General features: G+C 40.0%; 1 protein-coding gene across 1 annotated transcript in view; it reads left to right on the forward strand.

The window, feature by feature from the left end:
- Positions 1-19,448, forward strand: part of LANCL3 (LanC like family member 3) — a 97,488-nt gene extending 78,040 nt beyond the window's left edge. The window contains exons 3-5 of the mRNA XM_027091229.1: positions 175-372; positions 8,240-8,447; positions 15,228-19,448. Of these exons, the coding sequence (XP_026947030.1) occupies positions 175-372; positions 8,240-8,447; positions 15,228-15,387 (566 nt within the window). The 3' untranslated portion in view covers positions 15,388-19,448. The remainder of the gene's footprint in view (positions 1-174; positions 373-8,239; positions 8,448-15,227) is intronic.
- Positions 19,449-19,758: the final 310 nt, after the last annotated feature.

The following is a 19,758-nucleotide window of genomic DNA, read 5'->3' on the forward strand; positions in this document are numbered from 1 at the left end:
ACTCTCCAGCAGGCAAAGTGTTCTCATACCTTTGTAACCTTTGTGCCTGTTCCTTTTGCCTGGAATGCCTGGCTTTCCCCAACCCCTTCATCAATCTGTAATACTTACGCCCAGACTTCAAACTGGTTTTCCTCCCAATTATGTGAATTAATGATGCTTTGCTTGTCTGTATAGGAGCAGCTCATGGCCTGTCGTCCATCCTCCAGATGCTTCTTTCTTACCATGAGCACCTTAAGCCCTCAGATCAGGAGCTGGTGTGGCAGAGCGTGGACTTCCTTATGGAGCAGGAACAAAACTGCAACTGGCCACCTGAGCTCGGCGAGGCCATCGAGAGGGAGAACGAGCTGGTGCACTGGTGCCACGGCGCCCCAGGTCTCACTCATGTTATTATCTGATAGCATTGCCTTTCATTGGGCTTAGCCAAAGACGGGTGCCTTTTCTGAGAAGTGAGGGTATTTCTTATCTTATGCCACTACCTTGGGAGATGAAAAGGTCAAGATGAAACTTTTCAAAGCCAAGAAAGTCTCCATCAGTAAAGGATGTCCAGAAATGATCCTGTGTTTAAAAAATATATGATCTTTATCTACAATATTTGTATACAAATTAAACTAGTGCTGTCCAACAAAATATAATACGAGCCACATATGAAATTAACTTTCTAGTAGCCCTGTTTAAAACATAGAAAGAAACAGGTGAAATGAATTTTAATAATAGATCTACCCCAATATACGCCAAATATTATTTCAACATGCAACAAATTTAAAAATCGAGTGACTTCATATTTTTTAAATATCCAGTCTTTGAAATCCCGTGTCTCTGTTATACTTACATCCCATCCTGATACAGACTAGCCACGTTGCAAGCGCTCAGTAAGTTCATGGGACAGTGCAGATCTGGAACCTGGCAGTTCAAAACGTGGTCCCTGGACTAGTGGCACGGGAGTTTGTTAGACATCCAGAATCTCAGGCCCCACCCCAGCCCCACTGAATCCGAATCTGCACTTCAACAAGATCCCTAGGTGATTTGTATGCACATTAAGGTTGAAGATGGACTATTCTGTAATTCTTCTCCAAATGACGGTTTCCATTATCACCTAATGAAAAGTCTAGAGAAATGAGAAGCCATTTGCAGTGAACTCTCTGGAATCGAGCCTGGAAACTTATCAGACCCCATCTTTTCCTTTTTTTTTTCCCCAATCCCATTACACTGCTAATTAGGCCTTAGAGAAGGGGCAATTCAAAAAAGACAGTGCATTTTGGTCGACTGGCCAGAGGAGAGACTTAAAATACCAAAATAACACACACATTTTTTTTTTATAAATTTATTTTTGGTTGTGTTGAGTCTTCATTGCTGTGCATGGACTTTCTCTAGTTGCGGTGAGTGGGGACCACTCCTTGCTGCAATGCACAGGCCTCTCACTGCGGTGGCCTCCCTCGTTGCGGAGCACGGGCTCCAGGCGCGCGGGCCTCAGCAGCTGTGGCACACAGGCTCAGTTGCTCCGCAGCATGTGGGATGCTCCCAGACCAGGGCTCGAACCCGTGTCCCCTGCACTGGCAGGCGGATTCCCAACCACTGCGCCACCAGGGAAGCCCAACACACACATTTTTGATTAGGAGTGTTATTTAATTTTCAAGGCTATGCTTCAGTGCCATGAGTACAGCTTTAAAATATATTTGATTTCTCTTTCATTTGTTACCTGATTTTTATTACTTCCTTTCCCCTCCTTACCTAATTAATGTTCTTCAATCCAACTGGAATTTCATTTTTTCTTCAGTGCAGTTTGAGGTGACAAATAATAGAAGTGTTAGTCCTTCTATTTTTATTTTCTCTGCCTTCCATTTTTACTTAAGGAAGGACTTCAAAGGCTCCCGTGTGTGCTTGTACCAGCGCCAGGGCATTGTGCATTATGTTCAGGCTAATTCCCACCAGTGATCATTTGAGCCCACCTTTTTCTTGCTTTGAACTTTCTGAAGAAAAACAGCAGTTATTTACCATTCTGGAAATGATATCTCTTCATGTTACGCTCAACACTCCCATTTCCTATTCCCTTTCATCATTTTCAGTGAAGGCCTTTGGGTATCCTCCAAGCACCCCAGGATCCTTGAATTTTGGAGATGTTCCAAATTAAATACAGCATATTTTGAAAGGATTCAATGTATAGTAAAAGCCCTGTGAAGAGTGGGAAGATAATTTACTAAAATGAGTGGCTGGGTCACTTAATTGATGTGGGGTTCTTGAAGGGCGGTTATTCCATTCTCTCTGTACATCACATCCCATCTGTCTTTGTAAATCATGGACCATAACAGTACAGCATAGTATTCATCACCTTGGGGACTTTATTTATCCTCATTTATCATTCATGTTCAGTATCTTGGTTAGATTAAACGCAGGTTGCAGGGCAAAATCATTCAATCCTCATATTCACTGGACTGCCAAAAAATAAACGAATTCACAAATGAATAAAGAACCAAATGGAGCCCATTATGTCTGCCAGCCCGCACTTCCATCTCAAGGGTATTGGTCTTCCTTTTAAGAGATGTGCTAAAAATAGCATCAGGAGTGATTATAAATCTGGTAAGTGCAGGTTAAAGACCATGAAGATGCCTCTTAAGTTGGCAACAGTAAGCTCTCCAAAAATTCTAAAACAAGAGATGACCTAGAAAAATAATTCTCACTTATGTGAGAAGATTTTTTGAGAGTAGATTTATGAACAGTGCAGATGGTTTGGGGCGGCAGACTGATTCTGTGATTAAAAACCTGCCAGAAATAATCCACAGTGTGGAACTTCATCAATGATACCTTATCTTCATCAATGATACTATAATTGTTTCCTATTGACTTTCCTTCAACCCACCTCTACAGGTGACAGCCTTAGTTATCATTTATGCGCTGTGAATATACTTCTGGACTCTTAAGTTAATAACTCCGGGTTCTAATTATAGTTCAGACACTAACCAGCTAAGTAACCTTGAGAAAACCACTTTGTTTCTTTTGTGCCTTTGTTCATCTGTGGAAGGAGTGCATTGAGGTGGAGCAGTGAAACTCAGTCTTTTTTTCACCACAGACCCCTTTAATCCTGTGGACCCTTACCGTTCGTGAGGGATATGGCCCAAAAGATTTGCAGACACCCACATTTATAAATACCCAGCGCGGCGTAGAGTTTTTCTCACTAAATACAACGAAGTATAGCAGGCAGATTCACCTGACCCCTTCCTAGCCTTAAAGATTCTGTAATACAGGACAAAAGTCATTTACAAAATCATTAAAACAAATGCTGTGGCTAAAAGAAACTCTAGATCGCATTATGTTACATCATCTGTGGTCACACTGACAGCGCATTTCCTTTACTCTGGGTGAAACACAGGTGTAGCTATATTTTTTTAAATCATTTCATGAGGGTTCCTGGGTAAGTGACTTTGAATAGAGAACAGTAAGTACTTGTACAGTGCAGGTGTCTTTGGTCACTAAGCTTTGTAGTGCACACCGTACAATGCGTGCTTCAGTGAAATTCCAGATCCCAGAATGGACCTGTGCGCTGATTCTCTAGGATGTTGAAACAAAACGTGCCAAGTCTGGCTATCACGAGGCTCTGCTGGGTCACATGTTTCCAAGATTTAGCCTCTCAAACCATACTTCTTAAGTAATAATTCATTTTCCCATTTGTATTTGACAAAGACATATATCATTGCTGCCTCCGGGTTTCATGTCAATGCACAATAATCAGTGTTCCCAGGATGAAATGACACCGTTCCCAGCAAATGCAAAGAAATCCAACGTCCTTTCCTTTTAGGTTAAGCCACCTTATTGTGGATTTCATTAGGTTAGGTAAGGAGACAATAGGTGTAGAAGTTTTTCAAGGTCCTGTCCATGTACCATTCCATGATCCAGGCTGCAGGAAGAGGTCCTTTGTCTCTGGCCAGAGCCATAGGATCAATACCCATTAAGCTGCCTGGGGCTAATGGCCTGGTTTAGCAATTAGACCATCTCAACCCGTCTTCCTTCCACATCTTTCATCTCCGCTTCAGCATCGGCCTGCGCTGGGGTAAGAAATGGGACATTATAGGGTCAGCAGACATTTGTGGAGTCCTTGCCATGTGTCAAACACCATGCCACAGATTGGGGAGCAAAAATGAACAAGACAGAGTACCTGCCCTTGGGTAGCTGGCACAATACTAGGGGCGGCAGCCATGAAAACAAGTAATTTCAACAGACTTACAGATATAGAAAACAAACTAGTGGGTACCAGTGGGGAGAAGGAAGGGAGGAGGGGCAAGATGGGGGTAGGAGATTAAGAAATACACATTACTATGTATAAAATAGATAAGCAACAAGGATATATTGTATAGCACAGGGAATTATAGTCATCTTGTAATAACTTTTAATGGAGTTTAGTCTGTAAAAATACTGAATCACTATCCGGTACACCTGAAATGAATATAATATTACAAATCAACTATACTTCAATTTAAGAATTATTTATATTAAGAAACAGGTAATTTTAATATGATACTGTGTGAGTGCTAAGGCTTGTATAAGGAGTGATGGGAGCTCAAAGGAGGGATTTCTGGTCCTCCTCCAGGTTCCGGGAAGGCTTCCTGGAGGAGGTGATGCCTGAGATAAGTTAGACTAAGAAAGGTGGGAAGTTTGTTCCAAGAAAAGTCAGTCAGAGGCATGGAACCACATGGTAAAGGAAGGGGAACTGTGGGGTGGTTTGGTTTCACTGAAGTAAACGCTTCATGGAGGGCATGGGGGAGAAGTGGCAGGAGGACAGAGTAGGAGCTGGGTGGCAAAGGGCTCTCTGTGTCTCACCTGGAGAGTAGCTTCACCTGGATTCTGGGTGGTGGTGGGGAAGCTAAGAAGCACAGATGACACCACAGAGTTGCTCTGTCTTGAGGCAGCCAATCATTGGCCAAAACCTTCTGGGGGAGGTGCATAGCATAGCCACCCCTTTGGCTGAGGCCGTATCTCCCAAGAAGAGGGCAGCAGTGAGCTTTGTCAGCAGTCAACTCACAGCAGCTGGGGGATGGGGCACCTGCCAGTAAAGTAAAGGGATCCGATAGAGCACCAAGGGCTCCGGTTCACCTGGCCTGTTCCTCCTCCTCCTTTGGTACCCAGGTTAGATGGTGTCATTTCACCAGTGGGCCTTTCCTACCTCCAAGTGTCGGTTAGGAGCCTTCCTCTGTGCTTCCTCAACGCCTCTCTGTCCCCTCACGTAGCCTAATGAGTGCCCCAGTTAGGTTGTAAAGACTAATGAAGGCAGGGGCTTTTATTTATTTTTTAAACCATCTGCTTCTCTTTTTTTTTTATAAATTTATTTATTCATTTATTTAATTTTTGGCTGCGTTGGGTCTTCGTTGCTGCACGCGGGCTTTCTCTAGTTGTGGTGAGCGGGGGCTACTCTTTGTTGCGGTGCGCGGGCTTCTTATTGCAGTGGCTTCTCTTGCTGCGGAGCACCGGCTCTAGGTGCACGGGCTTCAGTAGTTGTGGCTCATGGGCTCTAGAGTGTAGGCTTCAGCAGTTGTGGCTCGCAGGCTCTAGAGCGCAGGCTCAGTAGTTGTGGCACACGGGCTTAGTTGCTCCACAGCATGTGGGATCTTCCCGGACCAGGGCTCAAACCCGTGTCCCCTGCATCGGCAGGAGGATTCTTAACCACTGCGCCACCAGGGAAGCCCTGGCAGAGGCTTTTAAAAAACTTAGTACCTACTACTGTCCTGGTATATAGTAGGTGCTCAATTAATATCTAAACAGCCATCCATCCTGTGAGCTGTCTCTTTCGTTAGCCTCTTTGCCATCTTTCTGCTGACACGATCAGCTCATAGCTACCCTATTGCCCTTCTTTCAGTCTTGGTTGACCCCACAGTGGGGCATTTTGTCTATAATACTAATCACATCATTAAAAATATAAACCAACCAATTCACAACAAAACAGTCCCACTGGTTCCCTACTGCCCACGAATACAGTCCAAGCTGCCCATCTGGACTTGTAAAATCATCCAATATGCGAGCCCAATCTACCCTTCCAGCCCATGGTCCTGTCGCTTAGAACACTGCCCCACTGGTCTTCATGTGACTTGTTTACTGTGGCTTAGAAACTTTGCACTTGCTGATTTGATGCCTGGAATGCTCTCTCTCCATCTCCTCAGGCCTGCAGTTTCCTATGCATCCTACACAGTCCTGAAGAAAGCCTTACTTCCATCAAAGCTTCCCCTGACTGTCTCCCTCAGGGAGCTTCCACTTTTCCAATCCCTCTAGTATTATTTTCAGGGCCATTCATTTTATGTCCCCACAGCATCATGAACTACATGTCTTATTATGTATCAGTCAAAAGTACATAATTTTCTCTCTCTTTCTAGGCAGTGCCTTCCTGAAGGGCAGGAATCGTGTTTAGCGTTTATTTTATGTCACCCAGGGCCAGAACTGGTGACGTAATTTGGGGGACCCAGTACAAAATAAACATGCAGACCCCTTTTTAAAAAATGATTAAGAATTTCAAGATGGCAACAACAGAGCATTCAATCCAGGGTGGGGCCCTTCTGGAGGCCCTTTGTGAGGCTGTACAGGTCACATGCCCATGAAGCTGGCCCTGCCTAGGGCTGTGCCTACAGCAGATCATCAATGAGCACTTTCAAATGAATGGATGCAGTGAATGAATGAATGTGTAACTAACTAAGTTCAATTCTTTTAAAAATCATTCTTTGTGGGAATGACACTTTCTTCCTAAAACTGAAGGACAGTGCTATAGGTGACCATTGTCAGTGGTTGACTGGAAAGCACTGGCTGAGGAGAGCCCGTTGTTGTGTGTTCGTCATAGGGAGTGTTAAAGGATACTTTTTTTTTTTTTTTTTCTGTACACGGGCTTCTCACTGTTGTGGCCTCTCCCGTTGCGGAGCACAGGCTCCGGACGCGCAGGCTCAGCGGCCATGGCTCACGGGCCCAGCGGCCATGGCTCACGGACCCAGCCGCTCCGCGGCATGTGGGCTCTTCCCGGACTGGGGCACGAACCCGTGTCCCCTGCATCGGCAGGCAGACCCTCAACCACTGCGCCACCACGGAAGCCCAGGATACATTTTTAAAAGAGAATAAAATCATGACTCTCATACAAACATAAACATATGTCAACAATTTTAACTCATACATTAATGAGGGAACCATATAGGTATTACAACTGGTTCAAAGGAAAATCCAAAGAGTGGACATATTTCTAGGCTATTAGGAACGCTGACATGAATTTACTTAATAGATGCAGAAACTAGCTGCTTCCACGAAGACTGAGGGAAGTCAATGCAGCATCTACCGTACAGAATGTGAGTTTCCAGAGACAGGTATTATTTACATTACTGTCAGTTTTCTACAAGGTAATTTCTGTCTTTACACAGTTGTAAAATAGGCTAGTCAAAGACAAAGGCAGAGGTAACCTTGATGGATGAGCTAGTCAAATTATCTACTAAATTCCAGTCTTTCCCACTTTCTATAGAGAAGGGTAGGCGAGGCAGGAGAGAGAGTGAGCTTCTGTTACTAATCTCCTCTCTGAATATGAGCACCTGGAATGTGGAGGAAATTGTTTCTATTAATAGCTGTCGCTTCTCTTGTTTCCATTCCTGCCTGTGTAATTGAGATCGCCTTGGCCGAGGAGTTTTGAAAGAACGTGTCTTTCCTTGGAACAATCAAGTGGGGAGGGCCTCACTTCACAGCTGAAGCCAGAGTCTTGGCCAGGTCACTTGGGATCATTGTTGTTTTTGGAAGGACTCCCAGTTTGGCTCTTAAGAAAGGATGTGTAGTTAGAAGTACTTTAACATTACGAATTCTGAACATCCGTGGGGGGATGGGCAAACTGTGTAAACATTTAGCCATTCCAAATAGCCACATATGCATAATGCTCACCAGGGTGTGTGTCATCAAATATTAACCCATTTGTAAATTATGGATTTTATCAATCTAGATACTTGTTGCTCTTTCTCTCAGGGCCAGTATCAGCATACAATTCAAACAACTTAAACTAAATCTCACGGGTAAAATAAGACTCCCTTGGAGAAGATCCTATAGCCTTGCTACTCAAAATGTGGTCCCCGGAAGGGCTGTCATTAGAAATGCAGTATCTCTGGGCCCACTTTAGACCTACTAGATTAGAGTGGGTATTTTACCAATACATTGGTGGTTTGTGAGCCTCTGAGTTTGAGAAGTTCCTCTCTATAGTATTAAGCCCTGAAAATCACCTCTAATGTCTTTGATGTTTTCACAGGAATTGCCTATCTGTTTGCAAAAGCTTATCTGGTTTCCAAGAAACCACAGTACCTGGACACATGTATCCGGTGTGGGGAACTCACGTGGCAGAAGGGCCTGCTAAAGAAGGGGCCAGGGATTTGCCACGGGGTAGCTGGCAGTGCCTATGTCTTTCTGCTGCTATACCGGCTCACGGGAAACTCTAAATACATCTACCGAGCCCAAAGGTCAGCCTTTCTTTGCATGTTTTTTTTCCTCCAAATGTTAATACAATTAATGTTCGGAACAGGTAATAGAGTCACATAGTTTTAAAGTGTAAAAAGAAATACTTCCACTGTGCACTATAGCAAGTTAGTTCACTTCCCAGGAGACAGTCAGTTACCAGTCTCTTAGTTATCTTCTCAGGGATATACATATCTGTATATATACACAAGCAGATAGGCATATATTTAATATTTTGTCCCTCTTTTTTGTTACAAATGGTAGCACTTTGCTATCTTAACGATCACCCTAAATCAGTAAATAAAGGACTTTTCATTTTTATTGCTGCATAGTATTACATCTTCTGAATGAGCCATAGTTTATTTAACCAGTCCCATATGGAGGGCAATTTGGAGTCTTTCCAATATTTTGCATTACCTGTGATGCTATGATGAAAAACCTTGTACATATATCATTTTGTTCACGTATGGGTACATCTGTAAGTAAATCCCTAGAAGTGGAATTACTGGGCCAAAGGATATGTATTTTTGTGATTTTTTTTATTGTGGTGAGAACACTTAATATGAGATCTATTCTCTTAGCATATTTTAAAATGTACAGTAATATCTTGTTAGCTATAGGCACAAGGTTGGACAGCAGATCTCTAGAACTTATTCACCTTCAGTAACAAACTTTATACCCATTGAGCAAAAACTTCCCATTTCCCCTCCCCCACCCCAGCCTTTGGCAGCCCTCGTTGTATTCTCTGCTTCTGTGAGCTTGACTGACTTGTACATTCCTCATGTAAGTGTTATCATGGAGTATTTGTCTTTTTGCGACTGGCTTATTTCACTTAGCATAATGGCCTCATTTATCATTTAGAACAGTGCCTGGCACATAGTAACTGTAATGTAAGTGTTCACTGTTATTATCACTAACAATTTGAGTTATATCATTCTAGACATTTCTCTATGCATGAATGTATGTTCCTATATATATATATATGTATGTATGTATTATATGTACATATTAATAAGATCCAACAATTATGTATGTGTAACAGTACTATACATAATGTTTGCAGTTTATAATTTTAAATAAACAATTTTTAAGGGACATCCTTTATTTCAGTTTGTATAGATCTATCTCATTGTTTTAATGACTATATAGTTATTTATTATGGTTGTACCATGATTAATTTAACCAATCTTTAAGTAATGGACACTTGGTATATGTGCAATCTTTACTAATACAAACAAAATTGTCCCAAATATCCAATACATACCTTTCTGTGCACTATGAGAAAAATTTTAAATTGAAGTCGTTAAATCCAGAGGTATTTTAAACTGTCTTTGTCTTTTGCCCATTTTTTCCTATTGTGCTGCTTATTTTGAGGACTGTAACTCTTTGTCAATATATGCTGTAAATATTTTTCTACTTTGCCATTTTTCTTTCAACTTATTTCATGGTCTTTTGCCAGACAAAAATTTTAAGTATTTTTCTTTATAAAGTTGTCAACTTTAAAGATTTCTGGACTTTGTGTTATAGTTAAAAAGACCTTTCCCTGGGCTTCCCTGGTGGCGCAGTGGTTGAGAGTCTGCCTGCCGATGCGGGGGACGCGGGTTCGTGCCCCGGTCCGGGAGGATCCCGCGTGCCGCGGAGCGGCTGGGTCCGTGAGCCATGGCCGCTGAGCCTGCGCGTCTGGAGCCTGTGCTCCGCAACGGGAGAGGCCGCAGCGGTGGGAGGCCCGCGTACCGCAAAAAAAAAAAAAAAAAAAAAAAAGACCTTTCCCATTCTAAGATTATAAACATATTAATTTACATTGACTTTTAATACTTTTTATGATTTTATTTTCATTTTTAAAATAAACTTGTACCCCTTCACCAATTTAGAAGTTACTTTAACTTTTAAATCATTGATTAGTTTACAGCTTACTTTTTAAAATAGTGTCAGATGGATATCTATCTTTGTGTTTTTTAATGAAAAAACAAACCTTTCCCATAACATCTTTTGGCCAATAACCCCAATCATCTAAAATTCCAGTTTTATCATAAACTGAATTTATATAAATGTGTGGGTTTGCTTCTGGACTTTCTATATTTCATTATTCATTTATTTCTAGTTTTTCTTAGCTGTTCTCTCTCATTTATTCTTCCAGTTGTATTTTAGAGTCAATTTTTCAAAAATTAAAAAATCCTATGGACATTTGATTGGAATTTCAATGAATTTATATGTTACTTAGTGAGAATTCACATTTTTAGAATATTGAGTTTTTCCATCCAAGAGTATGATATGTTTTCCCTTTATTTAAGTTTGTAAAAATGTCATTTGGTAAAGTTTTGATCTTATGAAGAAGGACTTGTATGTTTCTTGTTAATTTTATTACTATGTATTTTATGTTTCCAGGATTGTGAGTGGAATTTTTTCCTCCCTTATGTTTTCAGGTCATTTATTACTGGCATTTATGAAGACTTAAAAAAACGTACATATTATTGCAGTTTAGCAATCTAAGACACCCTTCTCTCATATAAATCTGCATTTATCTTACAAACATCTTAGTTTTGATAAATATCAAAATGATATATCTGGCCACCTTACTGAACTCCATTAATCTTTCTATTAGATTCCATTGGGTTTTCTAAGTAGGCACGCATATTATCTGCAAATAATTATAAGTTTGTTACTTCCATTCTCAACTATATACTCTTTTTTTTTCATTTCCTATCGCATGGGTCAGAATCTCCATAACAATGTTCAATAAAAATAAGGATAATAAACATCCTTGCCTTTACGCTTATTTCATTAAGAGTGAGTCTGTTTCACCGTGATCTTTTTTTTTTTTTTTTCTTTTTTTTGCGGTACGCGGGCCTCTCACTGCTGTGGCCTCTCCCGTTGCGGAGCACAGGCTCCGGACACGCAGGCTCTGGACGCGCAGGCTCAGCGGCCATGGCTCACGGGCCCAGCCGCTCTGCGGCATGTGGGATCTTCCCGGACCAGGGCACGAACCCGTGTCCCCTGCATCGGCAGGCGGACTCTCAACCACTGCACCACCAGGGAAGCCCTCACCATGATCTTTTAAATTTGCTTCTTATAATGTGTATCATGTCGGATTATGACACTCCTCTGTTCAGGATAATCTGATGGCTTCCCACATGAATCAGAGTAAAAGCCAAAGTCTGTTCTCTGAACAAAAACCCTCCAGGATCTTGCCTCCCATTACGTCTCTGATATCATGCCCTACTTGTCTTGCTCCTGGTTCTTTGCACCACAGTGGCTTCCTTGTTACTCTGTTAAGATGCCAGGTACAATGTACCTCAAGGCCTTTGAAGTTTTTGTCTCCTTCACCTGTGATGTTCACTTTCTACGTATATGTCCCAGTTCTCTCACTTCATTCAGACCATCACGCAAAAGTCATTTTGTCAGAGAGGTCTTCCCAAGGCAATTTTTCTAATATTCGATCTTTAAAAAAACCCATAAACTACCCTTTATGATATTTGCATGTATGCACAGAAGGAAAAATACTAACATATGTGAGTCCCCCATTTGTAGCTCCATTGTTTTAGAAGTCTGTTATTATATTTTGATTAATGGCTCCCTAATCTGTTTAGGTTGCAACCTGACCCTTTATTTCCCAAATATAGGGGAAAAAAGTCCTTTGGGATCTTACTTAGGCTAATGTGATATCACCTTTGGAATAAATTTCATCAGGGTTGTCATTCTCTAGAAAGCCTATTAAAAAGAATCCGAACAACCCCTCTATTTTTCTGGGACACTGGTCCTAGTTTACAGAGTCTTAATTATAAGTCTGGGATTACAGAGCCCTTCAGACAACTTAAATTTCTCACTTACAGGTAAAGACTGAAAATGTGCAGGTAATATCTGAATATTGTTTGGGCATTGCATTTAATTGTTTAGTGTGCTGAAATTTCCACTTCATCATAACTCAAAGTTAAATATGGTGTGGTCCAAATTGGGGAGACATCTTTTGGCCGTTCCTAAAACAGTAAAGTCAAACAATATGTACCTTCCTGGAATAAACATTACTTGGTCATCGCCTACTACTCTTTTAACACAGAGTTGGAATTTATCGTTCCAGAAAAATATTTGACCACCTTTTCAGTTTCCTCTATGATTATTTAATTATTCAGGTTTTCTTCCTCTTTTTGAATTATTTTTGGTAGTGAATAAACTACTATAAAAGCATCTAGTTCATATGTATTTTCGAATGTTTGACATAAAGTTCTAACAGTATAGTTCCATGATATTTAAAATTTCCCATGTCTGTGATTACATGCCATTTCACATTCCTAATGGTTTTCCTTTTTGGCCAGACACACCAGCATTTTGTCTATGTTGCTTACCCTTTCAAGGAACTGGCTTTTGGTTTTTATTAATTATTTTTGTTTTTCTCTTTTGTTTCCTAATTCATTGTTTTCTGCCTTTATTTTTGATTTTCCAGTGTTCCTTCCCTTTATTTTGTTATTTTCTACAGTTTTTAAAAAGTGCTTAATTAGAATACCTTCCATCTTTATAACATCAGCAACAACAACAACTCAGATCAATGAATTTTCCTCTGAGTTCAGTTTTGGTCATAGTCAATAGGTTTTGATATGTAATGTTATCAGTGTCTATAATTCTTTTTAGTTCCATAATTACCATTCTGACTTCTATTTTGACAGAGTTTTTTAGAAAAATGAATTTGTTTGTTTGAATTTTTCACCATTGGGTAGTTTTTGGAAACAATCATTTTCACTTTAGTATGATAACATGCTGTGTAGGTCAGAATACAATGAAACTGCTACTCTCACACATTGCTGGTACTCTTGTAAATTGCTATATATCATTTAGAAGTTATTTTGAAAAGCACAAAAAATGTTTATCATATTTTAAATAAAAAAATATAGGATACTAAATATTATAGACTATGATTTCAATAATGCAATAAATAAATCTAACCCTAGGGGGGAAAAAGGTCAGAGGAGGGAGCAAAATTAACTGTGGATTTCTCTTAAAATGTGGTGGGATGGTTCTCTCTATTTTACAAATATTCTGCTATACTATGTTTTTGTGAAAAAATTCTGTTTACCGTGTATCGAATGCTTGCTCTTTGCTCAGAGCCCTAATATATGACACCTTTGATCTTTACAGATAATCTTATGCAATTCTGCAACTTCACCGTTTTAAAGTCAGATTAAAAAATTTCCCAAAGGTCATCAAACTTGAAATTATCAGTTGCATATTGCAACCCCAAAGCCCTTCCTCTTCCTGCTACACCAGGGCTTCGCAATCTAAGATTGGTGAATTTACTTGAGAAAAGTATTACGTTTCAAGCTGAAATGTAGCATTTCTTTCAATTCTGAATTCGCAGTAGCTGTGACTCTGTCACCAATAGATGTCGTAGATATTCTCATGTTATTAGTCTTGTTGCAGATATTGTGAAATATATTTTACTCCCATCACTACTTAGAAATGTCAGCAGTTACTAGACCCACTACTAGATCTTGTTATTTAATGTGTTAATAAAGAATCCATATATCACTGTATCACAAATTCGGTTGAAAAATTTTTGCTAACCATGCTTTAACATAATTAATTTCCTTGGGAATCCTGTGTATTTTTCTTTACATATTTGAAGACTTTTTTTTTTTCTGAGGAGTCCAGGCTGCCAAATGATCCACAGCACTGAAACAGTTAAGACTCCTTGAAACTATACCACGAAGTTTCAGTGCGTAATTACAGATTTTGAATTAACTCTTAAGATGCGTCATTATTCTACTGTTTAAAATTTTGACTTCCATTAAAAATTGTTGCATATTCAGGAAAACAGTTGAGAGAAAAATTGTCCCAGACAGAATTGCAGTATGTTTCCTGTTGATTTATTTTAAGCTACCATCAATTCAAAGAGCCCTAAAAAAGATCAAACAAGTAATTACTCTTCATAGGACCCCCTGTGTAGTAGCAATAATCTAAATTTATGGCAGAATCAGCTGTCAGGCCTTTTCAACCTGTGAGCTCTTGCCTCTGAATTGGTGATTATGTTTGTTGTTGATGGGAATGGGTAGAGCAAGTCTGTAAAGAGGTGACAGCACTTTAAAACCTGTAAGCTACTAAAAATGTTACTCATTATAAGTGATTTGAATAGGCTTTGTGGCAAATACAGGTAAAAGAAGAAAAGATCTCCCATAGAGAATTTGGAGGTCAGTGATTTATTTTTAAGGCAGGTGTCCTAAAAATAATCTATCTTGTAGCTGAGTTTGCTGTTTGATGTCATGATTATAAAATGTTGCTTGCCTTTTCCCATTCATCTCATTCTTTTGTTTGCCCAAAGCACAGATTGCATAAAATCTTGCCCATTTATTTTCAGTCTCTGCTCTCTGTCACATATAAATGAAACCTAGCTCAGAAATGATATGCCTGCAGAAACACAGCATATTTACTTTTTTTAAAGGCAGAGACCTATATCAGCTTGCTTCTCTTCAAGATAAATAAAAGTATGGCTATTTATCTGTCTTTTTTACTTTTAATTATCGGATGACAGAAGGAATGAAATCCTCAGAAACTGCTTTGCTTTGCAAATGCTGAAAATAGTTGAATTTGCTTGCCAACATGATCTATTGTGAAACATACACAATGGCATAATGGCTTCTCCGTTTTTTAACAGGGAAGGCTTCCTTAAGATATTATACACATCTGGAAAGAGAATGATGCTAAAACTTGAACTTAGCGGAGAGGAGGAAGAAGCAACCCAGGGCCAATAATGTGGAAACACTCATGTGAAAACTGTTCATATTTTCTCCTTCTCTTAGGTTTGCTGAATTTTTATTTACCGAGGAATTCAAGGCTGGTTCCCGGGTCCTTGAAAGTATATACAGCTTGTATGAAGGCTTCTCCGGGACGGTGTGCTTTCTGATCGATCTGCTGCAGCCCAACCAGGCTGAGTTCCCTCTCTTCAGCGTCTTTGTTTAGAAGGCTCCGTGTCCCACCGTGGCCCTGCAAGAAGGTTCCTAAGATTTCCTGAGCTTACTACCTGAGGCAGTTTCCACATAAGCCACATTCAATGGTATCACAACCATGAGCCTTAACATTGCTGTCGGAAGGGAGGGAGCAAGCAGGTGAAGGCAACGTGATACCTGATTGAAGGGAGAACAGCGTGAGAACCTGCAAACATAAAGACACCACAACTCTTCTAAAACCCCTAGAGATGGAATAGTTCAGGGAATAGATGTGAGACCAGAGATCAGAGGAAAAAGGGAAAGAGAAATCATCTGTCTTTCACTTGCGGGATAGAAAACAAAATTGAAATGTGGACTACGGCAATGAAATGCCAAAAATACCTTTGCAATTGGAGAGAGAATTTGACCATTTGTGGGTGCCCTCCACCCCTAAATTCAGAAATAGAAACGATCAGAAAACTAAAGTAATTGCCCAGCTAAAACTGCTAGGAGGGACGTGTCAGGTTGCCGAAGGACAAAAAGGGAAACTCTTGGTTGTCCTTTGCCTTTACTTATTGAAATTCATGATTTTTAATGAATGGAGAAATTTGCGTATGAATCTCTATTTTTTATCACTACCCTGGGCACTTTAAAGAGGTCATATCATAACTTAGTTTAAACCCCCAAATTCCAAGTTCCTTTAGGTCTTAGAGCGTCTCTCTTCCTGGGTTCCTTTTTCTTTCCGAAAGCTCAATTAGAATAGCAAAATTCACAGGCTAGCAAATACCGTAGCAAGTGTTATACTGTCAAGTGTTTTTCTCAATTTGAAGCATAAGCTGTGTACTGTCTATTGTGAGTAATTTTTTAAATGCTTATGTAATCCCTATGAAGCTATTAGCTGAACTGTAAAATATACTCATGGAAAAAAATCACTCATCTCAAAGATCAGGGTAACCACTATGAAGGTGGGTCATTTCCGCCTTGGATGGAATACTGTGTCCCCTGGGACAGGCACACAGTGGCCTAGAAAGGGACCAGTGATTATGAAAAGAACACCGCTCAATTTTATACTGTAAGATTAAGAGATGCGTGAACTCCCTGGCTGATCACCTTACCCTCCAAGACACAGGCTCCACTAGAATTTGTCTACAATACCCAGTGAGCCAAGTTGTCATATTAAATTCAGCCCTGCCATAAACACATAGAAGCTGTAAAACTACTTCAAGTAAATAGTGTTTCCAGAACGTTGTGGGAGCATCTGTCACTTCAATACTCAGAACATGAGTTTATCCATTTTCTAGAATTTGGTCAGTGTCAATTACATATATCAGAGTGAGGAGGAAATTGCATACTGTATAAGATTTAACAATTATTTAAATAGTCATTAAATATTTGGATATACGTGATAGAGGTAGAATATGTATCATTAAGTGCTTAGGTTTACATCAGGATGTATATATATCTAGATATGTATCTAGATAGATAGATAGATAGATAGATACCTAAGCGCTTATTCAGTTCAGTAGTTCCTAACTTCTTGATTCATAGGTGAACTTTGGGAGGAGTTGGGGAATATTTTGTTGCCTAAAAATGTGTGTGTGTGTGTGTGTGTGTGTGTGTGTGCACGCGCATACACGCACGCTCTTTTTTTTCTGGGAAGAGGATCTCTAGCATTCACAAGATTCTCAAAGAATCTGGGGCTGAAGAAAGGTAAGAACTGTCTGGATATTTTCTGACTTTCTTTATGTTTGCACTCATCAGAACAAACTAGGACAAAGTGGTTTTGAAAAGCATGTATGTTTGTAGCTCATTGTTTCATTTTCACATCCTCAGATATAAGTATATAAAATTGGCCTCAATTGTTCATCTTTGAACATACTCAGATTGGGGCAATAGCAGCTTTCAGGTGACTCCCAAAGTTGGGTTCTACAAGTTCTTTCATGAATGGTCAAGGACCTCTCAGAAAGCCTTAAGACAAAATGCCTTCTACAAAGTAGTCTCCTTTTGAAATGATAGTGGTAGCTGCTTTCCACCATCTGGATTTAAATTCATTTCATCTGACCCCTATAGGCTGACGGTAATAAGCATTCAATATACAGGGCTTTATAGAACGCATGCGTTTTTCATCGTCCAGCAACCCTTCAAGGTGATTTACGTAATTGATCCAAAGTCTCACAGTTAGGAAGGGGCAGAATGAGGATTCAGACCCAGGGTTTCACTTCCCACGTGTATGTATTTGGTATTCTAGACTAGAACCTGGGGATACAGCAGTGAACAAAATACCCTAGGAAGTTAGCTTCTGTTTCTGTTTGCTGATCCTTCCACCATTCATCCTTAAGACCTAAGCACTAAGAAGTGATAATCTAGCTCAACATACCAGTTTCATCTCTAGGAACTTCAGAAAAGCTGGACTCATTTCTGCTCACCTGCCCTTCTAAGGTCCAGTATGGTAACTATGATGTTGTTGTGCTAATCGTTGTGGAAAGGCAACCATTTTGTCAAATCCAAGAAAAGGCCATGTTTGTGTCTTTATGAATTGACACCTCAGTAAATTAGAAACAAGGGTAAGCTTGTTTAGCACTTAAACATGTTGATCGTTTTTATTTTCCTGAGAGTAGAATTACAAGTTTGGGTAGGTCTTCTTCTATCTTGTTTTCCCAAGAAGTGGGGAAAAGACCCTTTAGTGTTGCTGTAGAAAAGTGTGGCATGTCACTTCTTGCTTAATTAACCAACCTGTTCCGTTCAATGTATTATCCTTTTTTGAATAGCGCTGAAGTGTGTTGCCTCTTGAAGGCTATGAGGGTATTTTCACCACCACTAGTATAACTTTAATGTTATTTACTATATGTGATACGAACAATTATAAACCTGAAGGTAACAGTGGAAATTTGAGGATAGATTGAAAGACTCTCTCAACAATGGGGGAGACTGCCTTATACTTGGAGAACAGGAAGTTTTGGAAAATATTACAACTCCGTGTATTTTGTTTCATTAACAAAATTATGTATCTTCTCTTTCATGTACCCCCCCCCATGTATCTTTATTTTGCCATTTCAGTCATCAGATTTTACTTTTTTATTCCATTTGTAACCTGGTAACTGAGAACAGAGGTTTGAGAGCATATATTCCCCTGTGCTTCTTTAGGTAATTGACTACACTATTAAGATAATTGTATTCACTTTCTGATAACTCTGAGAAACAGAGTCATTTTCTTGGCCTGTGCTAAATTGGAACTTTTCCATGGCAATTTGTATCTTTAACTTTCTTTGACACACTTAAGGTTTTAATCAAGACAGTGTTCAAGTTGTTTCCATTTCTGTAGAGAGCAAATCTCAATAATTTCAATGCAACAAACGTAAGTTTGTGATTTATAGCCATGTTCAGGGAACACATGATTAAAAGAAAAAATATTAGTAATGCAAAGAGCCCTGTTTTGGAAATCTCAAATCCTTGCTCGGTGACCTCCATGGGCAGCTATAATCACCATCATCATCACCATCACCCTCTCCACCTCACAGGGTAGTCAGTGATAAAATGGATATAAGAGAGTTTTATAATAGGCAGGTCCTTTATATGTTTAAAAGGAAGGCTATATTTTAAGTACCTATTACGTGCATACACAACCATGCTCAATTATGACTTCAAGTAGGCATTTCAGCCAAATGGAATCTCCCTGTCTGGATGCAGAGCTTGGAGTCTGGATCACTTGATGGGTAAAAACAAAGTATGTTCTTTATATTCTAGAACCAATCCTGACTATAGCATTTGTGCCTCAGAAAGTTCTGATTCACTGGGGCTGAGTAAAAAGAGTAGGCTGGTTCGCTGGGGAGCTCCTTTTAATGGAAATACTTATTTTGCTCACTGGAAACAAAGGATTACAGTGCCAGTAACTTGAGAAAAGGAGCTGCAGGCCAGGTCTGCAGAGAAAACATGAACTGGGAAATAAAGTAATTTGGGGTTGAGTTTGGTCTGCACTTTAATTCAGGCCTCAGAACTGCATGACATAGAGCAATAGAAATATACTCTCCACGGCATATAAGGCCTTCCTTTGGGGACGTGGAAGGAAACACTGTCCCAAATCGACAGAAAAATGACGAAGCCTCATATTCGCCAAGGCCAGGTGATTTTGGTATAAACTTGGCAAGGAAAGCAAATGAGAAGGCAGGCAAGGGGGTGGGTGGAGGAAAGCTTGCCTCAGCCCAGCATCTCAGCGTGAGTTGTGGAGGCATGTTTAATGCTGCTAAAAACCAGTCATCTTCTATACTACAAAGCTACAGTAATCAAGACAGTATGGTACTGGCACAAAAACAGAAATATAGATCAATGGAACAGGATAGAAAGCCCAGAGATAAACCCACGCACATATGGTCACCTTATCTTTGATAAAGGAGGCAAGAATATACAG

The sequence above is a fragment of the Aethalodelphis obliquidens genome, unplaced genomic scaffold (assembly GCF_003676395.1).
Source record: "Aethalodelphis obliquidens isolate GAN/ISIS:26980383/991018 unplaced genomic scaffold, ASM367639v1 scaffold71, whole genome shotgun sequence".
Lineage (NCBI taxonomy): Eukaryota > Metazoa > Chordata > Mammalia > Artiodactyla > Delphinidae > Aethalodelphis > Aethalodelphis obliquidens.